The sequence below is a fragment of the Zea mays genome, chromosome 6 (assembly GCF_902167145.1).
Source record: "Zea mays cultivar B73 chromosome 6, Zm-B73-REFERENCE-NAM-5.0, whole genome shotgun sequence".
NCBI classification, from domain to species: Eukaryota; Viridiplantae; Streptophyta; class Magnoliopsida; order Poales; family Poaceae; genus Zea; species Zea mays.
The window spans coordinates 115,268,200-115,296,182 of record NC_050101.1 but is presented as its reverse complement, the minus strand read 5'-3'; the positions used below and the strand labels follow the sequence as shown (position 1 = coordinate 115,296,182).

At 41.7% G+C, this 27,983-nt stretch overlaps 3 protein-coding genes across 3 annotated transcripts; all 3 read left to right on the top strand.

Moving 5' to 3' along the window:
• Positions 1-5,867: 5,867 nt before the first annotated feature.
• Positions 5,868-7,395, top strand: LOC103629822 (40S ribosomal protein S24-1-like). Its single transcript, NM_001330328.1, has 4 exons — positions 5,868-6,174; positions 6,264-6,434; positions 7,021-7,107; positions 7,190-7,395. The coding sequence occupies exons 1-4, from the start codon at positions 6,049-6,051 to the stop codon at positions 7,217-7,219; spliced, it is 414 nt and encodes a 137-aa protein (NP_001317257.1). The 5' UTR covers positions 5,868-6,048; the 3' UTR covers positions 7,220-7,395.
• A 472-nt stretch (positions 7,396-7,867) lies between these two features.
• Positions 7,868-10,003, top strand: LOC100274246 (Amino acid permease 6). The gene is made up of 4 exons (NM_001360564.1): positions 7,868-8,195; positions 8,286-8,519; positions 8,607-8,700; positions 8,804-10,003. Exons 1-4 carry the CDS (start codon positions 8,093-8,095, stop codon positions 9,780-9,782), a joined length of 1,410 nt encoding a protein of 469 aa, NP_001347493.1. The 5' UTR covers positions 7,868-8,092; the 3' UTR covers positions 9,783-10,003.
• Positions 10,004-23,610: 13,607 nt separating this feature from the next.
• On the top strand, positions 23,611-25,450 carry LOC103631303 (uncharacterized). Its single transcript, XM_020539418.1, has 9 exons — positions 23,611-23,786; positions 23,851-23,925; positions 23,995-24,054; positions 24,144-24,206; positions 24,314-24,406; positions 24,483-24,536; positions 24,633-24,740; positions 24,850-25,122; positions 25,196-25,450. The coding sequence occupies exons 4-9, from the start codon at positions 24,192-24,194 to the stop codon at positions 25,214-25,216; spliced, it is 564 nt and encodes a 187-aa protein (XP_020395007.1). The 5' UTR covers positions 23,611-23,786; positions 23,851-23,925; positions 23,995-24,054; positions 24,144-24,191; the 3' UTR covers positions 25,217-25,450.
• The last annotated feature ends 2,533 nt before the right edge of the window (positions 25,451-27,983 follow it).

Below are 27,983 nucleotides of genomic sequence, written 5' to 3'. Positions count from 1 at the left end.
CTATATTTTTCAAGGGCCTTAGTAGACATCAAATTGCTACAGTGAATGAATTGATTAAGGTCGATAATTAGAAGGATGAACTCTTAGAGAAGCAAGAAGCTATGCTCGTTGATGAGACAAAGAAAAATGAGAAACTTGAAAAGGCCCTAACTCATGAGAAAGAGAAGAATAAAATTTTGACCAATGAGCTAAATGACTGCAATGATTCAATTTTTAGTCTTAAATGTGCAAATAATAATTTTAATGCTAAGATTGTGAAATTAAATGATTGCCATGCATCTACCTCTTCTGTTAAGCATGTTTCTATTTATACTAGATGAAAAGATGTTGATGTTGGTGCTATTATTACATCCCTTTGATCATTGCACGATGTCGAGATGTCATTCTTTAGTAGCAGTCATACCTACAACAAAGGTATGTGTGTTATGTCATATCAACATAAAATGGTGTCCTTGCCATTGGGTATGGTGTAGTTGATAACCGGTGTAGCAACATGTATTTGATCATACTTCATGGTATACTAGCATGCCCACATGTGGCTACAGGGTTGATGCATGTACCGAATAGTGATTTTCGAGTACCTTGGTGTCTAAGTCACGGTGGGTGGCAGGGTGCCTATCAAGCTATAATGGTGCACATCACACATTTGATGTGTCATTCGAGAGCCTTATATGAAGTGTCAGTGTTATGCATATGGGCTCATTAGGAGTATGCCTTAAATATGGCATCCCTACTTTAGGAGCTACAATGCCCTTGGGGCCAGTTACATTCTTCCATCTTATGGGTGGCTTTATATTTAGTTGTTGTAAGAGTCCCTTTGTTCCCCTGGGAGGTTTTAAGCCCTAGGAAGCCATTGGTCTAGTGGTTCTTATTACTTGAGGATGGAGATCTTAGAAACCCGAGGGCTAGAAGAGGATCCAAGCAATTAATAAGTAGTTCTGTCATCATGAGTAGTGTTAGTTGCCCATGCTTTTGCTACGATTGTTATATATTTCATATAAATATGTGTTGAGATATTTATTCAAATATAATTATCGTTCATTTCTAAACACTAAGATACGTGTAGTTTGGTGGTTAGCCCTAAATTTCTAAAACCGGAGAGTGTGTGTTCGAGTGCTCTCTCTGCACTATTTTTTGCGCGGTGTGGTAGTTGCACGAGCGAGGTCGGGTGCTAGGCAGACCCACAGGGCACGGTACCAAGGCGGGAGAACCAGTCATAGTGCGTGGGACGGGCTTAGCACCAGGTGGCCACATTAAGTTCTTAATAGAGTAGTATAGATAGTACCCAAGATCAAGTGGACCCCACGAGCGACGGTGGCCTTTTTCTAGATGATGACGACAGCATGAAACATAAAGCTAGGATTTATTTATGACTAAATTCTCATATGCCTTATGGTTGAAGATAAAAACAACTATGAAGGTTGTATTTTCTATTGACATTTCATATTATTGGCCTCTGAATGTTTTTTCCGTCCAAGATAAATTATAAATGACTGGGTTACCAAGTAATATCGGAACACAACAGGGGTATTGAATCTCTACGTACGAAAATCATACCTGTAGCTAGGCCTGACGGACATTTTTTTAAGAAGTTGTTGATCATATATCTCACCGCTACATAAAAACACTGAAGACTAGTTTAGGTACTCTAGTCCAACTCAGCACATGTGGATTAAGCCTGAAGTGTACCAAACAATCGGTGACCGTACCGCCTGACCGGGTCAGTCGTCATGACACGAGAGGTAAATTAAAAACTCGCGTTAACCACGCAACACAAAAGTAAAACACTACTGAAGCAAGCAACGTACCCTCCAACCAACGTACAGTTGACGAAACGTCGTCCATGCCCCTAATATATAGCCATATATTATAAGAAGATTAGCTAAGGAGAGAAGAGAAGAAGAAAAACACGATTGTGGAGGAAATGATTTCTGCTTCTGCATCAGGTGTCGTACGTTGTACAGGATCTATATATAGCTAGATTATTCATGACATTATTTAAATTGTTCGTCGTTTTCTCGCAAGTCGTCGCAAGGTTAAAAGAGACATACATGCATGTCGATCGGACCAACTCGACGCCCTTTGAACCGGAGCCGATCGTATCAGGTACGTACAGGTACAACGAGAGCTGGCATGTCAAATTCAAAAACTCTAGCAGCCAATGCAAGTAAAGAAGATCGAGATGCAAACAAAAGGCTTTTAACAGCAACGACGACAAGCCAACGAAATGGATCGTTTTCAAGCGCCATAGAATCGAATCGGCCACGCCACACGAACACCACACGAACACGATCGCTGACGAACTCGAGCACAGTCACAGCATGCCGCGGTTGGTGGCGCTGGCGCGCGATCATACCATCATTGGCGGCGTTAGTTTCGCGTATTCACGCGTACACAACTGCCGACGTACGCAGCCGAAGACGTTTTCAGCCTCGCATCGATCACCATCGGCTCAGTCGACGCAAGTGCCGTGCCGGATGTCATTGTAGCTGCGCGTAAGACCGACTCATCATCGCGAGAGGGGTTATTTGAAGTGCTTCATCCATTCTTTTTTATTTGTCACTGTTTAGTAAAAAAATAAACTAGTCAATAAATATTCAAGAACAGAGATAGTATAATCTAATGACGTATGCACTATAAAACATTCGAGAGAATGATAAATACATATGTACAGAAATCTAGAATAAAATAGACAATTATGTATACAAAACAAAATATAGATAATAATGTTGGAGAGGTACGAGGTATATATAGAGGAGAAATTTTTTTAGAGAAACAGAAGAGGGGAGGATATATATGGATCGAGGAGACTCTTGGAGTCAGTATAAGACTGTCTCCAGCAACGTCCTCTATATACATCCTCTATATCCGTCTTTTACAGTCTTCTCTAAAAGATTCCATCTCCTATATCTACTTTCTCTCCAACAACGTCCTCTAAATCACGTCATCTATATGTAAATACCTATATTAAAGACATTTTTAATTTTTTAATTTTTGTACATACGTATTTGTCATACTCTCAAATGTATTGTACATATTTTAGTTTTATTAAACCGGTTGTTTAAAGTATTCAAATAGATAGAGAACCGTTTAGAGAAACTCTACATATAGAGGATCCAGCAGCGTTATCTAAATTTAGAGAACCGTTTAGAGGACGTTGCTGGAGGGAGTAGAGGACGTCCTCGTCCTCTAAATTTAGGGTACAGAACCCTTTAGAGGGTCTTGTTGGAGCCAGCCTAATCCCACCAAGTCATTGTCAAGGTATACGTACGTACGCGAGTGATCTCTCGTCGTCCCATGTACGTATGTATGACCGGTCGTAGTAGTTCGCATTTGCTGCAAGTGGCCGTATATAGTCGGTCGATCGAGATGAAAAAGACACACGGCAAGGAGATCCTTGGCGACCTACCACGCAGGTGACGCAGTGGACTTGCGGAGTTGAGAGTCTCCAGAGTTGTTGTTGCTTGTGCATATGTACAAGCGCGCTGTGTCAAATGCACGCATGATTACTGGTGGCGCTTACCTCAGGTGGCCGTGGCACTGCCTGACGTTGCGCGTGGAAAAAAACGGTAACTATGCTAGTGTTTGATTTAGAGTACAGTGAAATGAAACCGCTCCGTTTTTAATTTATTTTTGTTTAGATTATTTATAGAGTGGTTTAAAAAAAGGAAAATTAGACTTAAATGATGAACCATCTGGTTCTTCAAAATCTTTTAAACGGAACCAGTTTTTAGGATAGAGCCATTCTATCCCAGCTGACTCTGGAACCAAAACACTATCTAAGACCGTGTAGCGAAGCTATATATGTGTACCGGTGGTCAGAAAGTGTTTGTTTCCATACACAAAGGACCTGTGAAAATCGTAACTTCGTTGACGTCTTCTAAAGATACGTCAATGTAATAAATATATTTACACCATTGATTTTATTAAGACAACAGCCAACACAAACCTATTTACACCGATGGCGGCCGTGTCAATAAAACTGCCGAAGTAGGTGGGTACAGATCGAAGAAAGCTGCATGTGTAAATAGATTTACACCAGTGATTTATCTAAAGGCAGACGCCTCTAAAAATGGATTCTCAGAGACGGTTTAATAGCATATATGAACCTATTCTAAAATTTTCAAGATAATTTCACCATACTACTACTCAACCTTATCCAATCCTAATCAACAATATATAACAACGTATTGAAATATACATCACATACAATCATATTTTCATACGTGACAAAAACAATATTAACTTAACTCAATCATAGCCATCAATCCAAGTATTAATTTACGTCAACCATATATATAGAACACATTTTTTTATTCCCGGCGTGTCAATAATATATAGGGTATCCAGATCAAACTTAACAACAAGGCATGTACGAATAGGCCCATGAGCTCAGCCACGAGAGTCCACGGACTCGGTCCTCATGATCAGAAGGAAGTCTACCGCTAGGAAAATCTAGGAGCATTAATATGGCAAAGATCTATCCGAATATGGATTCAAGATCCTAACGGAGACAAATATCCTAAGGTCTTGTTCGTTTCTATCGGATTGGTGGGTCGGAACGAATCCTAACCGGATTACTTCTCTAATTTATATAAACTTTGATTAGGTGGAATGGTTCCGGGTGCAATCCGACACAAACGAACAAGGCCTAAGACCTTGTTCGTTTCTGTCGGATTGGTGGGTCGGAACGATTTCTAACCGGATTGCTTCTCTAATTTATATAAACTTTGATTAGCTGGAACGATTTCGGGTATAATCCGACACAAACGAACAAGGCCTAATGGATAAGGCAAAAATCCTAGTGGATAAAGAAGACACACTTTGTAATTATAGCTAGAGTCGGATTCATATATAACTAGATAACTGAATTGATACTGTCATGGACTAGGTAACCAACTCGGTATCTATTATATAATTGTCCCCTTTTTAGACTATAAAATGAGGAGCGAGGAAGCCCTTAGGAGAAGATCACATCTCACATAACAACATTTCGATGGCGGGGCACTTGAGCCGGAGTGCCGAACTGCTGGAGGATACTAGGGCACACACGCCTTGTCGACTCCATGCACCGGCCACTGAACTTGCTTGTATAATTTTTTTGACATCGACGAATATAGCCTATGTCGAAGACAAAACAATTTATTTCAACTAAAAGTACTTACCCATGCATCTGAACCTTAAATTCATTTCTGAAGCGGCTCTACGGTAAATTCTCTTTTTAAAGTTACAGTACCTGAGAGCATCTGCAATAGATCCTAATATCATCATCTCAATCCAGATTTTAGGGGAAAAAAAGAAAACAAAAACAATCATCCAATAGTACCTTCGCCATGAATTTTGGATTGCGTTGGGTGTCACTGTCAGTGACGACATCTGCTGCTCCAACTTGCATAGGAATAGGATACCTTGCCCCCTGCCTACATCAGGACGCCTCCCTATGGAAGCGACGCACAAACTACATATTACGTAGAGAGTCTTCGACGTTAGCTATCATCCTCCGTTTATGTCTCGCAGATGCCCGCATGTGGGCATACCATCTGAAAAACAATGACTCCGTTCAAGAGACTGCTTGGTGTGGTTGCCTCTCTCATGCCCTCTCGTACCTGTAATTTCTCTACCCCTTGGAGTAGTTTTTTTCTGGCCGTTAAGGCTAATATATCGGATGAGCGTTTTCTACCCACATAGAATTTTTTTAAAAAAAGTTGGAGTTGCTGTAATGCCGAGGTACTAGAGCCTAGAGGCGTCCCTGAAGCTTTTGGATTCAAAGTTGAAACACGCTTTTTTAGAACTGGGCCTTAAATAAGGTTGGCATTGACTATTCGGCCCAAATCCATAAAACGATGAAGTCTGGGCGTTTTCAAATCAGATTCAGCCCACAAGGCCATAACAAAATAGCCCCGCCCCCCCTCCCCTAGGGTTTCACTACATATGTAACCCTCTCGCGCAAACACTCCTCTTTCCGCGCCGCCTCCCCTCCCGCCCTCTTGCTCCGCCGGCGCGGCCACCGCCACCGCCACCGCAACAGCTAGTCAGCAGATCGTAACCATGGCGGATTCGAAGGCCGCTGCGGCGGTGACGCTCCGCACACGCAAGTTCATGACCAACCGTCTTCTCTCCCGCAAGCAGTTCGTGCTCGAGGTCATCCACCCCGGCCGCCCCAACGTCTCCAAGGTTGTGGGTCTCGTCCTCTCCTAGTTCCTCGGTTCCGTGCCCTCCGTGATGGCCGTCGCGGTCTTGACGGTATTTCATTGTTCGCGCAGGCGGAGCTCAAGGAGAGGCTGGCGAAGATCTACGAGGTGAAGGACCCAAACTGCATCTTCGTGTTCAAGTTCCGAACCAACTTCGGAGGCGGCAAGTCCACCGGCTTCGGTCTCATCTACGACAACCTTGAGGCCGCCAAGAAGTTCGAGCCCAAGTACCGCCTCATCAGGGTATATCATTGTTGCCTTGCGACGTCAGAGTGTAGTTTAGTTTCGCTCTTGACCTCGCTGTTTACGGGTACTGATGTAGTAATGCGCGGTTGATTTGGATATAGCGTTCGTTGACTTCTAGCTGTGATTCTTTAGTGGATATACATGTGCATTAACGCTCTGATTCTTACATTCTAGACACCATTAAGTAATGTTTATTTTTTTTATCAAACACACATCCTAAAGGTGCTACAAGCCTAAAACTGCCAAGGGAGCTTTTAGCGTACTTGGTTGAGTGCTCAATAATTATCCTAACATGTAGCTGTGTCTCAATAAAAATGATTCTAATCTGGGCTTTGATGCCAAATCATATATATGTCACTCAAGTTGATGCTACGTCAGACGCATTATTTTTGGATAATAAGCTTGTTTTAATAGCAGATTCTCGATGATCTTTTTCATGTGGCAGATTTACTGCACATGTTGTAATTAAGCTCGTTAGTTTTTGACTGTCTTGAGCCTTCAGATGACGCCATTCACTGTTTGCTGTTAGCCTCTGTTTGATACACCTGTCCGTAGGTGCTAATGTTCTGTTTTTCGTCGACAGAACGGCCTTGCTACCAAGGTAGAGAAGTCACGAAAGCAGATGAAGGAACGTAAGAACAGGGCGAAGAAAATCCGTGGTGTGAAGAAGGTGAGTACCAGTCAGGAATTGCTACTCGTATTCCCATTGTTCTGGTACATTTCAATTATGTTTGCTGCACAATTTTTTGCAGACAAAGGCTGGAGATGCCAAGAAGAAGTAAGGGAGGAAGTTACTTGCCTTGCTCTTTCTCTCATCATAGGCTTTGGTTTGTTTAGGGTGGGGCTCCTTCCGGCAATGCTGAATGTTTAGTTAGAAGTAGAGAAGATTTTGCCAATTACCCATCATGTTGAGTTTCTCGTCGCACCTTCTGTTCAGTTTTGAGGCACTTTGTCAGACACAAGAATATATATATACCTGGTCATCACGGCTTTTGTCCTGCTATTATCATTTTGATTTCAGTTTTGTGCACTCGGTACACTGAAGTTGGATGCAAAGCTTCTGATTTGATTAGGTTTATATTAAAAGATTTTGTTATTAAGATTTGTTTTATGTAAATTACATATTTATAATTAAGCTTTATACATACGACCGTCGTTAATGAGCCGTGTATTAAGAAGTTTCTAAATAATAAGACATAAAATTTAGGTACACTCTATGCTATCAATATATAGCTTAGTTGTCCTTTATATTTAGAAGAGAACTGTGAGGTTGTACACGCGACGCAACCAAACATTCGTCAACTAGTGCATGGTCCTTCCACGCCCACGTTTTATTTTACTTCCCCATGCCTCCCACTGCCACGTGCCACCCTACGCTGCTGCGCGCGTTCACTGCTCCATTTCCGTCGATCGGTAGCGCGCGTGGGCGTGGCGCTCGCTCCCTCGCCGGCGTCCCCTCGCCTATATATAGTTTCCCCGCCCCTATTCCGTCTCCCGACCACTGGCCGGCCGGGCGGCACCGCCATCGGAGTACGTACACACGTCCTGCTGTCCCGCATGCCACCGGCCGGGGGAGAAAACCAACAGCCAAGCCAAGCCCACATTGTTTCCGCAGCTAGGTAGAGGGGCAAAGGAGGAGTATAGCGGAGAGGTTGATGCGTGACGGAGGAGGCGCCATGGACGTCGACATGCAAGCCCGCGGTGGCGGTGCTAGCCATGGCGGCGAACTTGACGACGACGGCAAGGAGAAGAGGACAGGTAATTTGAATTAACTGATGTCGAATCCATCTGGAGGCCGGGGGTTTCGTCTTCCTCCTCATTGCATGTTCTTGTATGCATGGGGCGCAGGGACGGTGTGGACGGCGTCGGCGCACATCATCACGGCGGTGATCGGGTCCGGCGTGCTGTCGCTGGCGTGGGCGATGGCCCAGCTGGGCTGGGTGGCCGGGCCTGTGATCCTGCTGCTCTTCGCGGCCATCACCTACTACACCTCCTGCCTCCTCACCGACTGCTACCGCTTCGGCGACCCTGTCACCGGGAAGCGCAACTACACCTACACTGAGGCCGTCGAGTCCTACCTAGGTACTAAGCTAGTACTTGTTACTTGCGATTGCAAATTCATCAGAAGATAGATGAGAACAATGAGTGCCTGGCATGCATGTTGTGCAGGCGGCAGGTATGTCTGGTTCTGCGGCTTCTGCCAGTACGCCAACATGTTCGGCACCGGCATCGGCTACACCATCACGGCTTCTGCCAGCGCTGCGTACGTAGGCGTCTCCCTAGCTCCTCAACTAATGACTCGTGCTCTGGTTAGTAAACCAACAAACAACCCGATCGATCGAGCCATGCATGCATGTCTAGTGCAGGGCTATCCTCAAGTCCAACTGCTTCCACTGGCACGGGCACGACGCCGACTGCACCCAGAACACGGGCTCCTACATCGTCGGCTTCGGCGTGGTGCAGGTCATCTTCAGCCAGCTCTCAAACTTCCACGAGCTCTGGTGGCTCTCCGTGCTCGCGGCCGCCATGTCCTTCTGCTACTCCACCATCGCCGTCGGGCTCGCCCTCGGCCAGACCATCTCAGGTCCCACGGGCAAGACGACGCTCTACGGCACGCAGGTCGGGGTGGACGTTGGTAGCGCGGAGGAGAAGATATGGCTGACGTTCCAGGCTCTCGGCAACATCGCGTTTGCCTACTCCTACACCATTGTTCTCATTGAAATCCAGGACACGCTGCGATCTCCGCCGGCCGAGAACAAGACGATGCGGCAGGCGTCGGTCCTGGGCGTGGCGACGACCACGGCGTTCTACATGCTGTGCGGCTGCCTGGGCTACTCGGCGTTCGGCAACGCGGCGCCGGGTGACATCCTGTCGGGCTTCTACGAGCCCTACTGGCTGGTGGACTTCGCCAACGTCTGCATCGTGATCCACCTCGTGGGCGGCTTCCAGGTGTTCCTGCAGCCGCTGTTCGCCGCGGTCGAGGCCGACGTGGCGGCGCGCTGGCCGGCCTGCTCCGCGCGGGAGCGCCGCGGCGGCGTCGACGTGTTCCGCCTGCTGTGGCGCACCGCGTTCGTCGCGCTCATCACCCTGTGCGCCGTCCTGCTGCCCTTCTTCAACAGCATCCTGGGAATCCTCGGCAGCATCGGCTTCTGGCCGCTCACCGTCTTCTTCCCCGTCGAGATGTACATCCGCCAGCAGCAGATCCCGCGGTTCAGCGCCACGTGGCTGGCGCTGCAGGCCCTCAGCATCTTCTGCTTCGTCATCACCGTCGCGGCCGGGGCTGCCTCGGTACAGGGCGTGCGCGACTCGCTCAAAACCTACGTGCCCTTCCAGACCAGGTCGTGATGAGCACTGCACGTACGGTCCCATATGTAGCTCAAAAACTTAATTACGTGCTCATCAAGCAGTCAGGCTCCTTCATTCAATTCCAAAGCAGGATTAATTTGGGATACGTGGCTTAATTATATTGGTGTGTTTGCGATGGTATGGTACGATGGGTAGGAGCAGATCCTCTTAGGCGTGTTTCGCAATCCTCCTCCAACATTATTGTAAATATGTGAATGATTGATTGTATTCCAATACAGGGAATATGAGTACATATATACAGCGCACGGGTAGCATGCAAGGCAACAGTAGATAGCGCAATTACATCCACAAATCAAGGTCTAATTACATCATGCTAACACTCCCCCGCAGTCTAATCTGAAGCATCGCTAACCGTTAGACTGGACCTAAACTCCTGGAACAACGAAGTAGGAAGGCCCTTGGTGAAGACGTCAGCGTACTGAGATGTCGTAGGGACATGGAGAACTCGAACGTGACCGAGGGCGACCTTCTCTCGAACGAAGTGAAGATCGATCTCAACATGTTTTGTCCGCTGATGCTGCACAGGATTGTTGGAGAGATATACAACACTAATGTTGTCACAATAGACCAAAGTGGCACGGCGAGGAGGGTGCTGAAGCTCGAGAAGCAACTGTCGTAGCCAAGTCGCGTCAGCGACACCGTTTGCAACAGCGCGGTACTCGGCCTTGAAAGGGAAATGTGCCCTTGGGCAATTTCTATTTATGTTTTGGTGATTAAGTGCTCAACACATTTAAAAAAGTTCTAATGAGCTAAATGAAGAAGAGAAGTGCAAATCAAAGAGAAGGTATGTTTCTAGACTTAGTACATAGTTTTTAAGTACTAATATGTTTTATCTAAGTGCTAGAAACAGTGAGAAGAAAAGAAGAAAAGAATTGCAAATTACTTGGCTTGGTATAGCCAAAGTCCTGCTCGGTCTGGCGCACCGGACGCCAGGCCATCCTCCGGTGAACATGCCGGTCTCGGGAGAATTTGGCGGCGTACGGCTATAATTCACCGGACTGTCCGGTGGTGCACCGGACTGTCTGGTGAGCCAACGACCGCCAGCGCAACGGTCGGTTGCGCAATCCGCGAGCGACACGTGGCCCGCGCCAATAGTCGGCAGGGGCACCGGACTGTCCGGTGTGCACCGAACAGTGTCCGGTGCGCCAACTGCCACAAATCTGCAACGGTCGGCTGCGCCAGAATAGGAAGGAGATCGCGCACCGGACACGAACAGTGGTTGTCCGGTGGTGCACCGGACTGTCCGGTGCACCACCCGACAGAAGGCAAGGATAACTTTCCTTGTTGGCCTCCAACGGCTCCTAGCTGCCTTGGGGCTATAAAAGGGACCCCTAGGCGCATGGAGGAGCGACCCAAGCACACTCTAAGCATTCCAAGACTTCTAGTCCTCACTTTCACGCAATCGTTCATTGTTCTTGAGATTGGAGCACTTTTCGAGTTGTAAACTCCCCGCACGTGTTTTGTGTGCTCATCTTCTCACTTGTGTGCGTGTTTGCGGTGTGGATTTAATTCTAGTGTGCGTTGCTCTTACCAACCTTACTCTGTGCTTTCTTTGTGATCAATCTTGTAAGGGCGAGAGGCTCCAACTTGTGGAGATTCCTCGCAAACGGGAAGAAAACTATAAGGAAGAATACCGTGGTATTCAAGTTGATCATCGGATCACTTGAAAGGGGTTGAGTGCAACCCTCGTCCATTGGGACGCCACAACGTGGAGGTAGGCAAGTGTTATACTTGGTCGAACCACGGGATAAACCATTGTGTCTCTTGTGTTGTCTTTCTCTGTGATTATTGTGATTCACAAGAGCTCGCTCTATAGCCACTTGGTTCTATTGCACTAACATCTTTATAACCAAGCTTGTGGCTATTTAGTATTGAATTTTACAGGATCACCTATTCACCCCCCTCTCGGTGCTCTCAATTGGTATCAGAGCCGTTCTCTTCACTTAAGGGACTAATCGCCCGAAGAGATGGATCCTAAGGAAAAGGGGATGGTTGTCAACGATAAGGAGAAGGAGTCCATCTTCAACGAGCCAAGGGACGACAAGCCCACTGACTCTGGCTCAAGTCACAAGAAGAAGGACGGGAAGAAGAAGAGGCGCATCAAGAAGATCGTCTACTACGACAGCGATGAATCTTCTTCACCAAGAGACGACGACGACAAGAAAAAGAAACCGGTTAATTCAAATTTTTTATTTGATTATTCTCGTATTCCTTTCAATTCCAAAGCTCATTTGCTTTCAATTTCTCTTGGTAAACCTCCACACTTTGATGGAGAGGACTACTCTTTTTGGAGTCACAAAATGTGTAGTCACTTATTTTCTCTCCACCCTAGTATTTGGGAGATAGTTGAAAATGGAATGCAATTTGATAGTACAGATAACCCTGTATTTATTAACGAGCAAATTCATAAAAATGCACAAGCTACCACTGTTTTGCTAGCATCTTTGTGCAGGGATGAGTACAACAAAGTAAGCGGCTTGGACAAAGCCAAGCAAATCTGGGACACCCTCAAAATATCACATGAGGGAAACGACGTCACCATGATCACCAAAATGGAGTTGGTGGAGGGCGAGCTGGGAAGATTCACGATGATCAGGGGAGAGGAGCCAACACAAACGTACAACAGGCTCAAGACCCTGGTCAACAAGATTAGGAGCTACAGAAGCACAAGATGGACGGACCACGACGTCGTCCGACTTATGCTTAGGTCTTTTACTGTTATTGACCCTCATCTTGTGAACCTCATCCGTGAAAATCCCAGGTACACAAAGATGACGCCCGAGGAGATACTCGGAAAGTTTGTGAGCAGGCGCATGATGGTGAAAGAAGCCCGATATGTAGACGACACGCTTAATGGTCCATTACCCGTCTACGAGCCTCAACCCATTGCTCTCAAAGCAACAAGCAGCAGGGAGGCGCTACCAAACAAGGTGGCACAAGTTGAGGCGGTCGGGCTAAACGAAGATGAGATGGTTCTAATCATCAAGCGTTTCAAGACCGCGCTAAAAGGACGCAAGGAGTATCCCAACAAGAGCAAAGCAAAGGGAAAGCGCTCCTGTTTTAAATGCGGTAAGACTGGTCATTTTATAGCATAATGCCTCGATAATAACAATGACCAGGAACAAGAAAAGCATGGGAAGAGGGAGAAGAAGAAGGCCTACAAGAAGGCAAAGGACGAGGTGCACCTTGGCAAAGAATGGGATTCAGACTGCTCTTCTTCCAACTCTGACGACGAAGGACTTGCTGCCTTAGCCTTCAACAAGTCCTCTCTCTTCCCCAACGAATGCCACACTTGCCTCATGGCAAAGGAGAAAAAGGTAAGCGTTCGAGAAACCCCTAAGTATACTACTTCAAGCGATGATGATTCTAGTGATGATGAAGTAGATTATACAGATTTATTTAAGGGTTTATGAGAGCACCTAGAGGGGGGGGTGAATAGGTGATCATGTAAAAACTTAAATCTTAAAGCCACAAACTTGATTAAGTGTTAGAGCAATAAAGCCAAGTGGCTAGAGAGGAGTTCTTGCGAAACACAATAACCACAAAAAGATCAACACACACTACTACAAAGCGTAGATACTGTAACACTATCTTGTAACACATATATCATTGTGTTACAAGAAGTTGTATAGGAACACAAAACTATGTGTTACTGAAGAACACTGTAACACATAACATTTGTTTAGTAAAACTCTTTTATAGGTAACAATTACAGTAACACAAAATTAGTGTTACACCTGAAATGTTACGAAGATATTGGTGTTTTGTAACACATATAAAATAGTGTTACGACTAATGTGTTGCAAAGAAACCTATACATATACTTTACACATTTTATTGAAGGTATATACTGTAAGAAGGAAAATGGACGTCAATATATTTGAAATAGCAATCTGAAACTCTAGTGTTCGAACCAACAGAGAGAAACTCTAGCGTTTCGAAGGAAAAAAACAAAAAAAATCTAATGTTCGAACCAACAAAGAGAAACTCTTCCGAAGGAAAAAAACAAAAAAACGAGGGCAACAAACGAGTACAGAGAGGACTCAAACCCAGCACACCAGGCAACCCAAAGAGACGACACACCATTGCACTACGTGAAGATTAATAACAAGTTAACGAAGCGCAGCTATTTGTCATGTATCCGTTATTTCGCAGCCAATTTTAGTTAATTTAAATAAATAGCAAATGCGATAAAAAAATAGTGAAACTTGGTATGGAGTAATAATTTGGCCCTAGTTTCTTGAGATAAAAAGATCACGAGGTTATACAAAAGTGTGAATATAGGTGCTTTACAAATGGACACATCTCTCACTAAGTCCCGTAACATTCAACTATAACATGAGTGTTTGAGCTATCTTTCTTACTTTTCCTTGTCTTTTTTTGTTCAAAAGTGTACCATTAGATCATCATACTATTACAAACTCACTTCATGTGAAGATGTCCCTTTTTTGTATCATTTTACTGATTTCTATGATTTAAATGCCTTTGTAGGCCGAAAATAAATAAATAAATAAATACCAAACGTGGTCAAAAAATAGTGAAACTTGGTGTGGAGTCATAATTTGGTCCTAGTTGCTTGATATAAAAAGATCACGAGGTTATACAAAAGTGTGAATATAGGTGCTTCACAAATGGACACATCTCTAACTAAGTCCAGTAACATTCAACTATAACATAAGTGTTTGTGCTATCTTTCTTACTTTTCCTTGGTTTTTTGGTTCAAAAGTGTACCATTAGATCATCATACTGTTACAAACTCACTTCATTTGAAGATGTCCCATTTTTGTATCATTTACTAATTTCTATGGTTTAAATGCCTTTTCAAGCCAAAAATAAATTAATAAATACCAAACTTGGTCAAAAAATAGTGAAACTTGGTATAGAGTCATAATGTGGACCTAGTTGCTTGAAATAAAAAGATCACAAGGTTATACCAAAGTGTGAATATAGGTGCTTCACAAATGGACACATCTCTCACTAAGTTAACATTCAACTATAACATGAGTGTTTGAGCTATCTTTCTTACTTTTCCTTGTTTTTTGGTTCAAAAGTGTACTATTAGATCATCATACTGTTACAAACTCACTCTATCTGAAGATGTCCCTTTTTGTATCATTTACTAATTTCTATAGTTTAAATGCCTTTTCTGGGCGAAAATAAATTAATAAATATCAAACGTGGTCAAAAAAATAGTGAAACTTGGTATGGAGTCATAATTTGGTCCTAGATGCCTGAGATAAAAATATCAGAGGATTATAGAAGCAAAAAAAAGGTGGAAAGAGGGCCATGGTTTCGGCTAGTTTGTTTGCAGCCAAAAAAAAAGATGCCAAAAAAGGGCAACGGCAAAGGATTTGAACCCAGCACCTTAGATACTACCTAGCAGCAACAGACCACTAGGCTACATAAATGTTACTGATTGAGAAACAAAGAGATACTATTTAAGCATCATTTAAGCAGCTAGTGACACACCTCAGAAACTACCGAGCAGTGACATCTCTGCATAAACAGCATTCCTGCATCACAGTTCAAACAGCGGCAACACAGTTTCTACAAGTCCACAGTTTGCTACAAGTCTCTGCATAAACAGCATGACCACAACATTTCAGCACGACAAAGCAATGCATTTCAGAAACCTGACCGAGCACTTCAGTTTCAGAGGCAAGCTTACAAGGAAGTGCTGGTTACGTCAGAATGACTGCAGCTGGACAAAAGTATCAGCACTCAAACAGAAAATTGCTTGGAGATCTGGCTTGTGTTGAATGCTTAAGCTATCGATCCATCACTGATTTTAAGCTGAATAGTACTGTAGTATGAAGCATATAAGAGAATAACTTCACATGGAAAGTCAAAGACAAACCTTACTTACAAAATAAAGCACAATACAGTTCTAAAGTATTCTGTCCAGAAACAAACTAAACTGAAATTTAATCTACTGATGCTTTTAATCCTCATCTCTTGCATCAGTTTGACACCATCTTCAGGCATTCTTGCTTTCCCATATGCTTTTTTCAAGGTAATGTAACTATACAAATCTGGCTCCACACCTCGGTCTTTTAGCTCTGCAATAGAAATAATTAATATATATATTAGTGACTCCTAATATAACATATAAAGAAAATTAGGTGATGGAAAAAGATGAATTGTAGCAATTTGAAACTAAGATAGAAACACGGACCATTAAAGAAACTAATTACGATTGGTCATTAGTTCCTTTGGTGATACCATCTACTGTTGCTCCTTCAATGTCTGTTCTAACCCATTGATGTCTTATCTTTGCATTATTAAACATCTCTCCGAGGTGCGTGATATGGGATGGCTCAGATTCTATATCATCTTCCCATTCATCACAACCGGCATCATATATATCTCTTGGTTTCATCTTCATGACCACAGACCACCCAGGGTTTAGTTTGTCTTCAATGTAGAACACCTGGTCAGCTTGGTTAGGAAAAATAAATGGTTCATGTCCAACCTTTTCTCCTGTATGTATCGGGTGTGAGAAGTTTACAAGTGTGTAGCCATATTTATCCTTTTTTATTCCTCTCCCTGAAAGAACATCAACCCATTGACATTTAAAAAGTACCACAGTAAAATTCCCAGAGTAGTTGAGCTCAATAATATCAATTATCCTCCCATAGTAAGTCACATCACCTAAAACTGGTCTAGAATCACTTGCACTAGCATAACTGGATGTTTTTGCAGTCACCACTACTCCACTATTTTGTGTCACCCCATCAAACTGTTTTGTCCTAAACCGAAAACCTCGACTATTGAAAGCACGATATTTTTTTGATGCTTCAACTGGGCCACGGGATAACCATCTAATGGCGTCATTAATACCATGAATGCCATTTTCCCTCTCAATCTGCATAATCTGTACAATTATACAAATTTAGTCTTGTTTTTTTACTGCTATATGTAAAGGACTTCAAATATGTCACTTACATGACATCTAAACCATTGATGGAACTTCTCATTTTGCATTTTCTCTACATATCTATGGCTCAAATGACGTCCATTATGGTTTGTTGTGATCTCTTCAGCATGAGCTCTGCATTTAATGTAAGATATAATAAAGTTTATGAAATGAAAAAGCTGAAATTATAATTATGAGGTTGAGATTACCTAAGGTATGGATTGACATCAGAGCAATTAAATAGCACATATCTATGTGCTTGTAATTTTTCCAAACCTCTTATAACATAACTACGTGGCTTTCCAAGTGCCATTCCAGCATGAGGGAAAATTGTTGATGCTGATTCAGTACAACATCCCATTGTTTCATCATTCCTCAAGAGCTTGTTAACCAAGCCTTGAAAACCATCAAGGAATCCTGAACAAAGTGACATGGCCTCTTTTGCCAAAATTGATTCAGCAATGCATCCCTCTGGATGAGCTTTGTTCCTCACATTTGACTTCAACTCACCTAAGTACCTAAACACACCAACATTATGTCAACAAAAACATTAAATAATCATGCAATAAAATAGGAAAAGATGACACTAAAACTATAAAGAAAAGTATACCTTTCCACAAAATACATTGATCGATAGCAAACAGGTCCACCTATTTTTGCCTCTGTTGCTAAGTGAAGAACAAGATGCACCATCATAGTAAAAAATCCAGGAGGGAATATCATCTCTATCCGACATAACGTCATTATAATTCTCTCCTCTAACTTCTCAAGTTGATCTCTATAGAGAACTTTTGCATTTAGTTCTCTAAAATATCCACATAGGTCAAATAAGACAGATGTAACATCATCAGGGAGAAGACCTCGCAAAGCAACTGGTAAAAGTTGTTGCATTAGTATGTGACAGTCATGACTTTTTAGACCTGAAAGGTTTGTTTTAGCAACATTTACACATCTAGAGATGTTACTGGAATAACCATCTGGAACTTTTATATCATGAAGGACCTTACAAAACTGGCGCTTCTCCTCTTTAGACATGTTATACAAAGCAGGAGGCAAGTAATACTTATCATTAGCCCTTTTTTGTGGATGTAGATCTAGGCGGATGTTCATTTCTTGCAAGTCTTTCCGTGCCTGTAGATTATCTTTCGACTTGCCTTCAATTTCTAGAAGTGTCCCAAATGTATTTTCACAAACATTCTTCTCTATATGCATAAAGTCAAGATTGTGCCGGAGCAAATTATACTTCCAATAAGACAAACAGAATAGGCCACCAACTCCCTTCCATGTTTTGGAGTTTTCAAATTACGGATTGATTTTATCTTTTCCAAAATAGCTTCCCCAGAACAGGGTGTAGGTTTAGACCGATGATCTTCAGTTCCATCAAATGAATTGGCATCATACCTGAACTCATGTCCAGCTGGTAGGAATCGTCGATGTCCCATGTAACACTGTTTGTAGCCATGCTTCAAGTGCATGAAACTTGTTTCTTCTTCACAAGATAGACAACCCAACTGGCTATTTGTGCTGAACTGTGCTAATATCCCAGCCCCAGGGTAGTCGCTGACTGTATACAACAATATAGCGCGGAGTTGAAACACCTCATCTCGGGATGCATCATATGTTGGCATACCAATGTCAAATAATTCATTTAGTTCATCATAAACTGGCTGCATAAATGTATGAAAGTCCTTTCCCGGGTAGCCTGTAATTATCAGAGTAAGCATAAGAGAAGATGCTTTCATGCACAACCATGGAGGAAGGTTGTAAGGTACCAATACAACAGGCCAACAACTATGCGTTGAATTACACTTCCCATATGGGTTGAATCCATCAGTTGCTAGTCCAAATCTCATATTCCGAGAATCTAATGCAAAGTCAGGGTGCTGAGTATTAATAGCATTCCAAATTTCTGAATCTGCAGGATGGCGCAATGCCCCATCCTTAGTACGCTCCTCATCATGCCATCTAGTTAACCTGGCTGTTTCTTTATGCAAAAAAAGCCTTTTGAGCCTAGGTTTGATTGGAAAGTAGCGCATCACCTTATTTGGGGCTGCCTTTCTTTTTTCCTTCTTTGTCAATATTGTGTTATCTGCTTTACCTTTCCACCTTGAAGCTCCACATTTTGAACAGAAGTCATGATCTTTTTTATCATTTCGATACAACTGACAATTATTTGGGCATACATGGATTTTATCATATCTTAGACCAAGCTTTGCAATGATCTTTCGAGCCTCCACAAATGTTCTTGGTATGTTGGAACCATTTGGTAGAGCGAGTTGTAGAATTGCAAGCAAATCATTTAATGATTTGTTGCTCCACTTGTTGATGGACTTTATATTAAACAAAAGAACTAGGAAGGAAAGTTTTGATAGTTCACAGCCCTCCCACAAAGGTTGATCAGCATCTCTAAGCAATTCAAAGAATTCTTGTGTTTCTGCATCTGGTCCAACTTTAGAAGAACCTGCTGCACCTGATTCATTTGTGTGAAGTCCATTGTCAACATATCCAAAAGCGTCTTGAACTACCTGACGCATGTTATGGTTTAAACTCGGACAATGGAACTGTGAATCTTTGTTAGCAGATATATATGATGCTGTTTCCCCATGGCAACCCCATATCGTGTATCCACGTAGCATTCCATTGCATATTAAGTGATCATACACTATAGATTGCTTTTGTAACATCCTGTTGACACACTTGACACATGGACACCGAATCTTTGCATTAGAATTTTTGCCTATGTATGCAAACTGAAGAAATCCCTTTACTCCAGCTATGTAGTCATCACTTGGTCTTTCAGAAAGCAACAACTTCTTAATACCATTTAAGTCCATTAATCCACTACGAACAGAGGTCAACTTTCTTTATATTCTGCTTCCGAAATTTAATAGCCTCAAATAATTGTGACTTACTGAAATCTAGGAGGAAAAATAAACATTGGAAATAGATAAAAACTGCATGTAAACAACAATGATATAACCTTATTTTCAGGTTGTAAATAGCAAATATCACTAAAGTGACAAACATAAGCAGCAATATGGACACTTTTTTTTGGAATCTTTAGTTTCTTAATTGCAAAGGTAGCAAATAGATACACTTTGAGCATCTACAAAAAATATGCAACAAATTTGGTATTCAAATTAAGTCTAAATTTCATCATCCTCTAAGGTTATTCTTCAGTATAAAGTGACAAACTTGATCTGCCAGTTGCAGCAACTATGCTGTTTTAATAAATCCATATATCACTAATCTCTTATCCAAACTGGGTGAATAAACAATATGAGCAAAGCTCATCTAACCTACCACAAAACACTCCATAGAAGTCATACTTGATTCTGCCTCTAACCAGTTTTAAAACAGCACCTAAACCTGCACATTGCAACTGTGACTAGAATCTGACAGAACGTGACACATAAATTCAGAACCCCATAACTCTCTCTGTAGCCAACGAAATTTTGCAAATAGATACTCATTGGAAAGGTTATGAAATTATCAAAAACTTTTATTATAACGAGTGTCTCTACATCGGTTTACAAAACCACTAAAACAGCCCAAACCTTCTGTTGCAAAACTGATAGGAGAGAATAGCAGACAGCTAAATTCAGAATCCTATATCTCCTAATGTACTCAACAGAAAATTGCTAATGTGTACTGGCCGGAAAGGTTTTGCAATTCTCCACAACTTTTGTAATAAATGTGCTCCCAAATTCCTCCTTTATAACCCTCAAAGATGCATGATATACAACAAAACTCAGTGATGTGCTCAAGTATCCTTTTTGATAGGGTCTGCACCTTAACTGAAATTGCAGTTAAACAGAATTTGTGTGCTTCAGAAATATATATCTTAATAAAACTGAATGATACCTGTAAAAGCTCCTTTGGAGAGATCAACGAGGTCGTGTAGCGCAAAGATTAGTAACCAGAGAATCAGAGAAACAAGATGAGAGGGGGAAAGAGAGGACGACACTGTAGATGGATTGAGGATGGACTTCTCCTAAACCTTAGCTGCCTTTGGGGAGGTACAACACGATAGAGTCAGGACGGCTAGATGGGACTACATCATGGGGGCCGTATGGTGTAGTTTGACTGAGTCAATGGCTTCCCACCAAAATGGCCCGAGCTGTTCAGTTAGCGAAAAAACAGAGCAAGCAGTTACATCTCCTCTTACCCCTTCATTCGACTCCCATCTTGCCTCCATCCCCGAGCTCCCTCCAAGGTCATCCTCACCTTCGTCCCCAAGTGTGAGTAAACTCTGCTCTTCCCATGGATATGAATCGCCTCCAACTCCTGATCAATCCACCCCATCTGGTGTCATCCTGCAGGTTCAAAGTGGCCACTGGACTTCGCTACCATAGGATTCAAGGCCTTGTTCCCGAACAACACCATCTACAAGGGCCTGTGCCGGCCATCGGTATAATTTGGTACTACTACAACTCATAGTATTTTCTAAACTAAAAGGGTGCCCCTCCTCCTCGATCATCACCATTATGACTCCTTGCCCTCTCATGTCAAGGTAGTATATCAGATGAATACTGCCCTACTGTTTTTACTTGCAAAGTTCAACTGCCCGCACCAGAAAGTCGCTATCAAATTATTCTCTCACTCACTCTACCATTTTCACGTATGTGGCAGCCTGGCTTTGTGTCTGTCTTCTTCAGTGAATGCCTGTTATATAATTTTTCTGTCTGGTGCACTTGCATCTCTAAATTGTAACAAATAAAGAGAAAAACCATTTGTTAATAGAGGAAAATCTATTGATATTCAGGTGGTGCATTCACTTGATAAGGCACATCTTCTGCTCACCAATTTAGCCTTTCTTTCAGTTTTAGCATTTCTTGTTGTTTTAGTTCAGCATACCTATCCAATTATGATAGCACATTAAGTTCAGCAGATTAGTTAGCAATTTAGCCTTTCTTGCTGTTTTTTGAACATACCATATTCTTTTCTCATGGGTGCTCAATTTTAATTAGTTTGTGCTACCATGGCTGAGGATATTTGGACCCTAAAACTTCAATTTGAGGGGGACCCTCCAGGACAGAAAATGGTGCAAAGGGAAATGGACAAAGATGAGATATGTTTCTTCAACTTGATTGAACTGATTGAGGAATATGGATACACATCAGTTGACTATGTATACTACAAGAGAAGAGATGGTTTGGTTGCAATACAATGGGATTCAGATGTGATGCAAATGCTTGAAGAGAATGAGAGCAAAAGGAAGGTTAGCTTGTTTGTGACGAAGCAGAGAATGGCCACCATAGCACCTACCAAATTCAATGAAGAACCTACCAATTCTGCAGAAAATAAAAATAAAGGTAGTAGTATGATGAAAATAAAAGTTGCTCTTTCGTGTATGTTTGAGCATCCAGGTAAAACTAACGTACAATTGTCATATTTGAATGTCATGCCATGTCATGTCATGTCATATGAAAATAATTTTGCAGAATATATGTCATCCAATAGCAGGTATGTCAATTTAACTGATCCATGAGCAGTGATTTTGCATGTCATCTTATCCTAGCATTGGTGTATACTATAAATATTCTATACTCTGGTATATGTTTTCACTTCTCCCATAATTGTTCATAGGGAAAAGGGGCACAAAGGAAAAGCAGCGCCTAAATGTAATCCAAATCAAAGAACAATATTATAATGAGGTTGATCAGCACCATGACAATACCATCCAGCAAACACAAGGTACAAATGTATTTGGAATAATCCAATATATGTGAACTGCATTACTAATGTGAACTTTATTTTCATAGGTGATGGCAATAATGTAATCAAGCGAAAGGGAACGGTTTTGACACATGTTTGAGATTTACCTAAGGATAAACGTATATTAGTGAAATGCAACCAACTTGGGCAACCTATTGGAAAAGAAGGTGGTCTGTTAGGCCAATTTTTAGGAACTATAGCACGGAACGGTGGTTATTGCCCAATAGATGTCAATGATTGGAGAAAGATAAAGAAGGATAGTGCTGAAACCATACTTCAATGTATTCAGGTATGCTGGTATGAAATGTTAAGTACAATAGTAGCCATGTAATAGATTTATTAATGGTGTTTATCTTATTTTAGACAAAGTTCTTGTATCCTCGATCATGTGAGAAATGGATACTGAAATCGATAGGGAGAGATTGGAGAAAATACAAGTCAATATTGAAAAAGAAGTTATATAGTCCAAAGAAGAAAAAGGTCATACTTATACAAGCTTTGTCCAGATGATATTGATGAAGACCAGTGGAAATCCTTAGTAAAATATTGGAAGTCATCTGAAGGAAAGGTTAGTACAATAGTGCATCATTATTGGGCCTACTCTCTTTGGTTTATATACTAGCTCAATATCACTTAATTTACTGTACTACAGGCTCTTAGTGAGAAGAACAAACTAAGTTGTCAAATGAAGAAGACAACACATTCAGGGGGTACAAAGAGTTTTGCACGTTGGTCCAAGGACATGGTGAGTATTTTTTATTACTAAATAAAATCTTCTATTAATTTCTTATCATTTTAGTATTGTTTTTTTCTAGAGACAAGGTGATCCCATAAAAAAACAACCACATAGAGCACAAGTTTACTTAGCAACTCACAAGAAAAGGGTCAAGGAGGCAAATCATCCTGTGGTATGCTATTTAGACACAAAGATGTATATATCATATATGAAAATATCAAGAATTTTACTTTACAAACAAGATAATTAGGTATGATTTTTATGCATACAGGTTCAGCTGGAAAACCTTATAGAAAAGCAACCAGAATTAGCACAAAATTGTGAGGGAAGGGTTGCGTGGGAAGGTGATGCACTACATCAAGTATTGGGAGAGGAGAAATCTGGACAAGTACATGGCATGGGCTTGCTTCCAATTCCTAAACAAGTTTATGGCTGAACAACACGTCAATTTAAGGACATAAATATAGCTACAATAGAAGGATCATCAGCAGACGTAGACACACATTTGTTGGAGGAAATACAACAACTCAAGGAGCATGCAAGAAAACAAGACAAAGTTATTGATGAACTCATAAACAAGAAAAGACACAATGAGAATGAAGAAGTGATAAAGGTGCTCACGTCTTTCACTTAACTTTGTGTACTGAACATATACTAACATTCAATATCACTTGTAGGAACTGACTGCTCATGGTGATTTTCAGACTGGCCATGCTAACCTTCAGAATCATGTAGTGCATTCCAACAGAAAGGTAGTTTTGTTGTTATCAGGTTTTCACAGAATTGTCTCTATTGACCTTAATGTTATTTGAAATATGTAGAGAGTTCGATGCACTGAACCAGACCATGGAGATGCAATCTGTCAACAAAATGTTGCACTAGTAAATATCATTCCTGCTATACTTGTTACTCATTTTCTCTACTTAATGTATATAAAACCTCATGACACGCCCTTTATTCTATTTACCAGAACATCCGTACATGTGTATCCGAATACAGCGACAATGTTGATCCAATTATGTCCAACAAAAAGGTTATCATGATGTTCCTATCATTTCACAACATTCTACTCATAGCAGATTATATGTTGATATTTGGGTTTACTATTTTAAGTTTGCATGATTTTTTTGTTGTATTTAGCGTCAAGGTGATGCAAATCGCAAGCAATTATCACATCAAGCAGAAGAGCCACTCTCGCCACAATGCTCTAGTATTGGTTTTGGACAAAAAGAGGTACACCATTCTAGATAAATCATTAACATGTGATGTATCAGTCATGCAAAGTTTCATCCATTTGAGATTCTATCAGGTTGATGAATGCACACAAAATTCAATTGATCATAGAATAAGAAGAAAAACAAAGGTACACAAGAATTATCCTTCTTCATGTTTTTGCACCATTTGCCAAAAAATGGTATTATTTAGTATATGATTTCATACATTGTTTCAAATGACAAAGAACCAACAAGGAGTACTCAAAGAGAACCGGATCATGGCACAGAAAATTGCTCAGGATAAAGCTATGGGCCATAATAATTCAAAATTTACACAACCTCGTCCAATTAAGGTGAGCAAATATAACCTCAATTGATATAGTTGCATTACTTTAACACAAATTATGCTTGTTACTATACAATAAACTAGTGCTTGTTGATGACTCTGTGAATTCAATGTAGGATGGAACCACAGTGATACTTAAGACAGCAAGCCGTCCAAATAAGGCAATTGTGGCCTATGCAACCATTCTGAGCTCTAGTCCAAAAGAAAGTGTTGGTGGAGTTGAGATAGGAAAACAATTCTACAAAGTCCGAATCAACCATCCTGTTTTACAAGATGAGCCTTTGGTTAGGCCCATGCCTGGCTACGACAAAATTGGTGATGCCCATGCAAAAGGAGTAGCAATTGCTTGGCCTTGGCTTTGTGTATGCTACAACAAGTTTTATAAATATGTAATGTTACAAATTGCTTTCTCTAGGTAGTAGGCTGAAATGATTAACGATACAACGACCATTCTCTTTGCAGGTTCAAATGATCAATGGATGAATTTGTAGATTTGGATGCGCATGAGACATGACCAAGAAACATGAATTCCAAGAATATTTCTTATTTGTAGTTACATTTCATTTCCACCTTTACAGACTTGTACTATCTACCACTTGCTACATTTATTCCCTAGAATCATATCATTGTGTAAATATATAATTGTATTTTGTGAACAAGTACTATGTTTTTACCTTCCTCCAATCAATGCAAGTGATTACTCGAAGTTGTGATTTTTGTTGTTGTGCAAATGTGTCATGATCCCTTAATAAATTCATGTCAATGTTATGTGCTATGTGCAATTTAAAAATAGCGTTTTCATTTGAAATTTGAAAGTGTTACAATAGGTAAAGCATGTGTTACAAACAACATGTACCTAAAATTCCAATGTATGTTGTCACAAAGTGTTACTATTGTAATGAAAAAGTGTTACTATAGCTAAAAAAATTGTTACGCTAGAGAAATATTGTAACACTAATAAATGTTCCAATAAACAAGTAATTGTGTTACAGAGTAGTAACACTTTTTTTATAAAAAAGGAACATATATTTTGTGTTCCAATAGGTTAGATACTAGTAACATTGGATATAGTAACACAAACAAGATGTGTTACTAGTACAGCTAGTAACACCTTTATTGAAATATAGTAACACAAGTTGGTGTTACTAAAGCTATGTTATGTAGTAGTGACAGAGAGGCACAGTGGTTTATCCCGTGGTTCGGCCAAGTCCAACACTTGCCTACTCCACGTTGTGGCGTCCCAACGGACGAGGGTTGCACTCAACCCCTTTCAAGTGGTCCAAAGACCCACTTAAATACCATAGTGTTTCTCTTCCTTTCACTATATCCCGTTTGCGAGGAATCTCCACAACTTGGAGTCTCTCGCCCTTACAAAAGATGATCACAAATGAACACGGAAGTAAGGATGGGATGAGCAACACACACAAGTCCACAGCAATACGCACACACACACAACCAAGACTTGAGCTCAAATGAATATCACTAAATTCTCACTAGAACGGAGCTCAAATCACTAAGAATGTCAAAAGAGTGCACAAAGACGAAGTGTGAATGATCAAGAATGCTCAAAGTATGCTTGGTGTTCTCCTTCATGCGCCTAGGGGTCCCTTTTATAGTCCCAAGGAAGCTAGGAGCCGTTGAGAGCAATCCAGGAAGGCAAATCTTGCCTTCTGTCGACTGGTGCACCGGACAGTCCGGTGCACCACCGGACACTGTCCGGTGCAGATTTCTTTCCTGTTCTGGCGCAGCCGACCGTTGATGATTTGGAGCCGTTGGCGCACCGGACACTGTCCGGTGCACACCGGACAGTCCGGTGCCCCCATCAGACCATTGGCCCGGCCATGCGTCACGCGCGAATTGCGCGGCCGACTGTTGGCACGGCCGACCGTTGGCTCACCGGACAGTCCGGTGCACCACCGGACAGTCCGGTGATTTATAGCCGTACGCCGCCGTTCAATTCCCGAGAGTGGCCTTTTCACCAGAGCCAGCCTAGCGCACCGGACACTGTTCGGTGCACCACCGGACAGTCCGGTGCACCCAGACTGAGCAGAGTCTTAGCTGCTCGAGCCAAGTCTTTTCCATTTGTCTTTTCTCTGATTCTAGCACTTAGACCAATATGTTAGTACACAAAACCAATGTACTAAGTCTAGAATCATACCTTTGTATTGATTTGCACTTTGTCCACCATTTGGCATAGTTTAACACATAACCATTTGTGTTGGACACTTAATCACCAAAATACTTAGAAATGGCCCAAGGGCACATTTCCCTTTCAATCTCCCCCTTTTTAGTGATTTATGCCAACACAACAAAAAGCAACATATAGAAGTGCAACATCAATGCAAATGAGAACAAGAATTTGTTTTGATTCAAATTTGGCATATTTGGATCATTCTTTGCCACCGCTTGGTTTGTTTTTGCAAATCAAACTCAAATTCCTATCTCTAAGTCAAATTCACTTGTCGAGGCATAGAGAAAGGTATTCCAAGAGAAATTGATCAAAGATTCAAAAACTCCCCATTTTTCCCATAATCAAACAATCTCCCCACAAGAGACCAACTTTTGACAAGAAGAGACATTAAGATGATTTTGACAAAACAAAAACTCTAACTCTACTATTTTCAGAATTCTCAAGTGGTAGCTGATCCATTTCTTGCTTTGGCCTTATTTTCTCCCCCTTTGGCATCAAGCACCAAAACGGGATCAATCTTGGCCCTTAAACCCCATTGCCTCACCAAAATCTTCAAATAAGAGTAAAATGCAATAAGAATAAGGAGATGAACTTGGAGTAAGTTACCCTCTCATCGGAGTGCAGTGGAAGTCTTTCATGGTCCAAGTCCACCTTTCCCACATGGTTAGTCTCAAAGGATCAAGTTGTAGCACATCTCCCTCTAAATATGTGCATCACTCACACATGGACTTTTGAGATCCGGGGATTGCGTTGTACAACTTGATCACCACAATTAAGCAACAAAATGCATAAAGGAACATGATCAAAGGCATAAAACACATGTATGTTATAAATTAATCCAAGTTCCGCGAGTCTAAGACATTTAGCTTACTACGCAGCCTGCAAAATGTCTTCTCATCTAGAGGCTTGGTAAAGATATCGGCTAGCTGGTTCTTGGTGCTAACATAAAACACTTCGATATCTCCCTTTTGCTGGTGGTCTCTCAAGAAGTGATGCCGGATGTCTATGTGCTTTGTGCGGCTGTGTTCAACAGGATTATCCGCCATGCGGATAGCACTC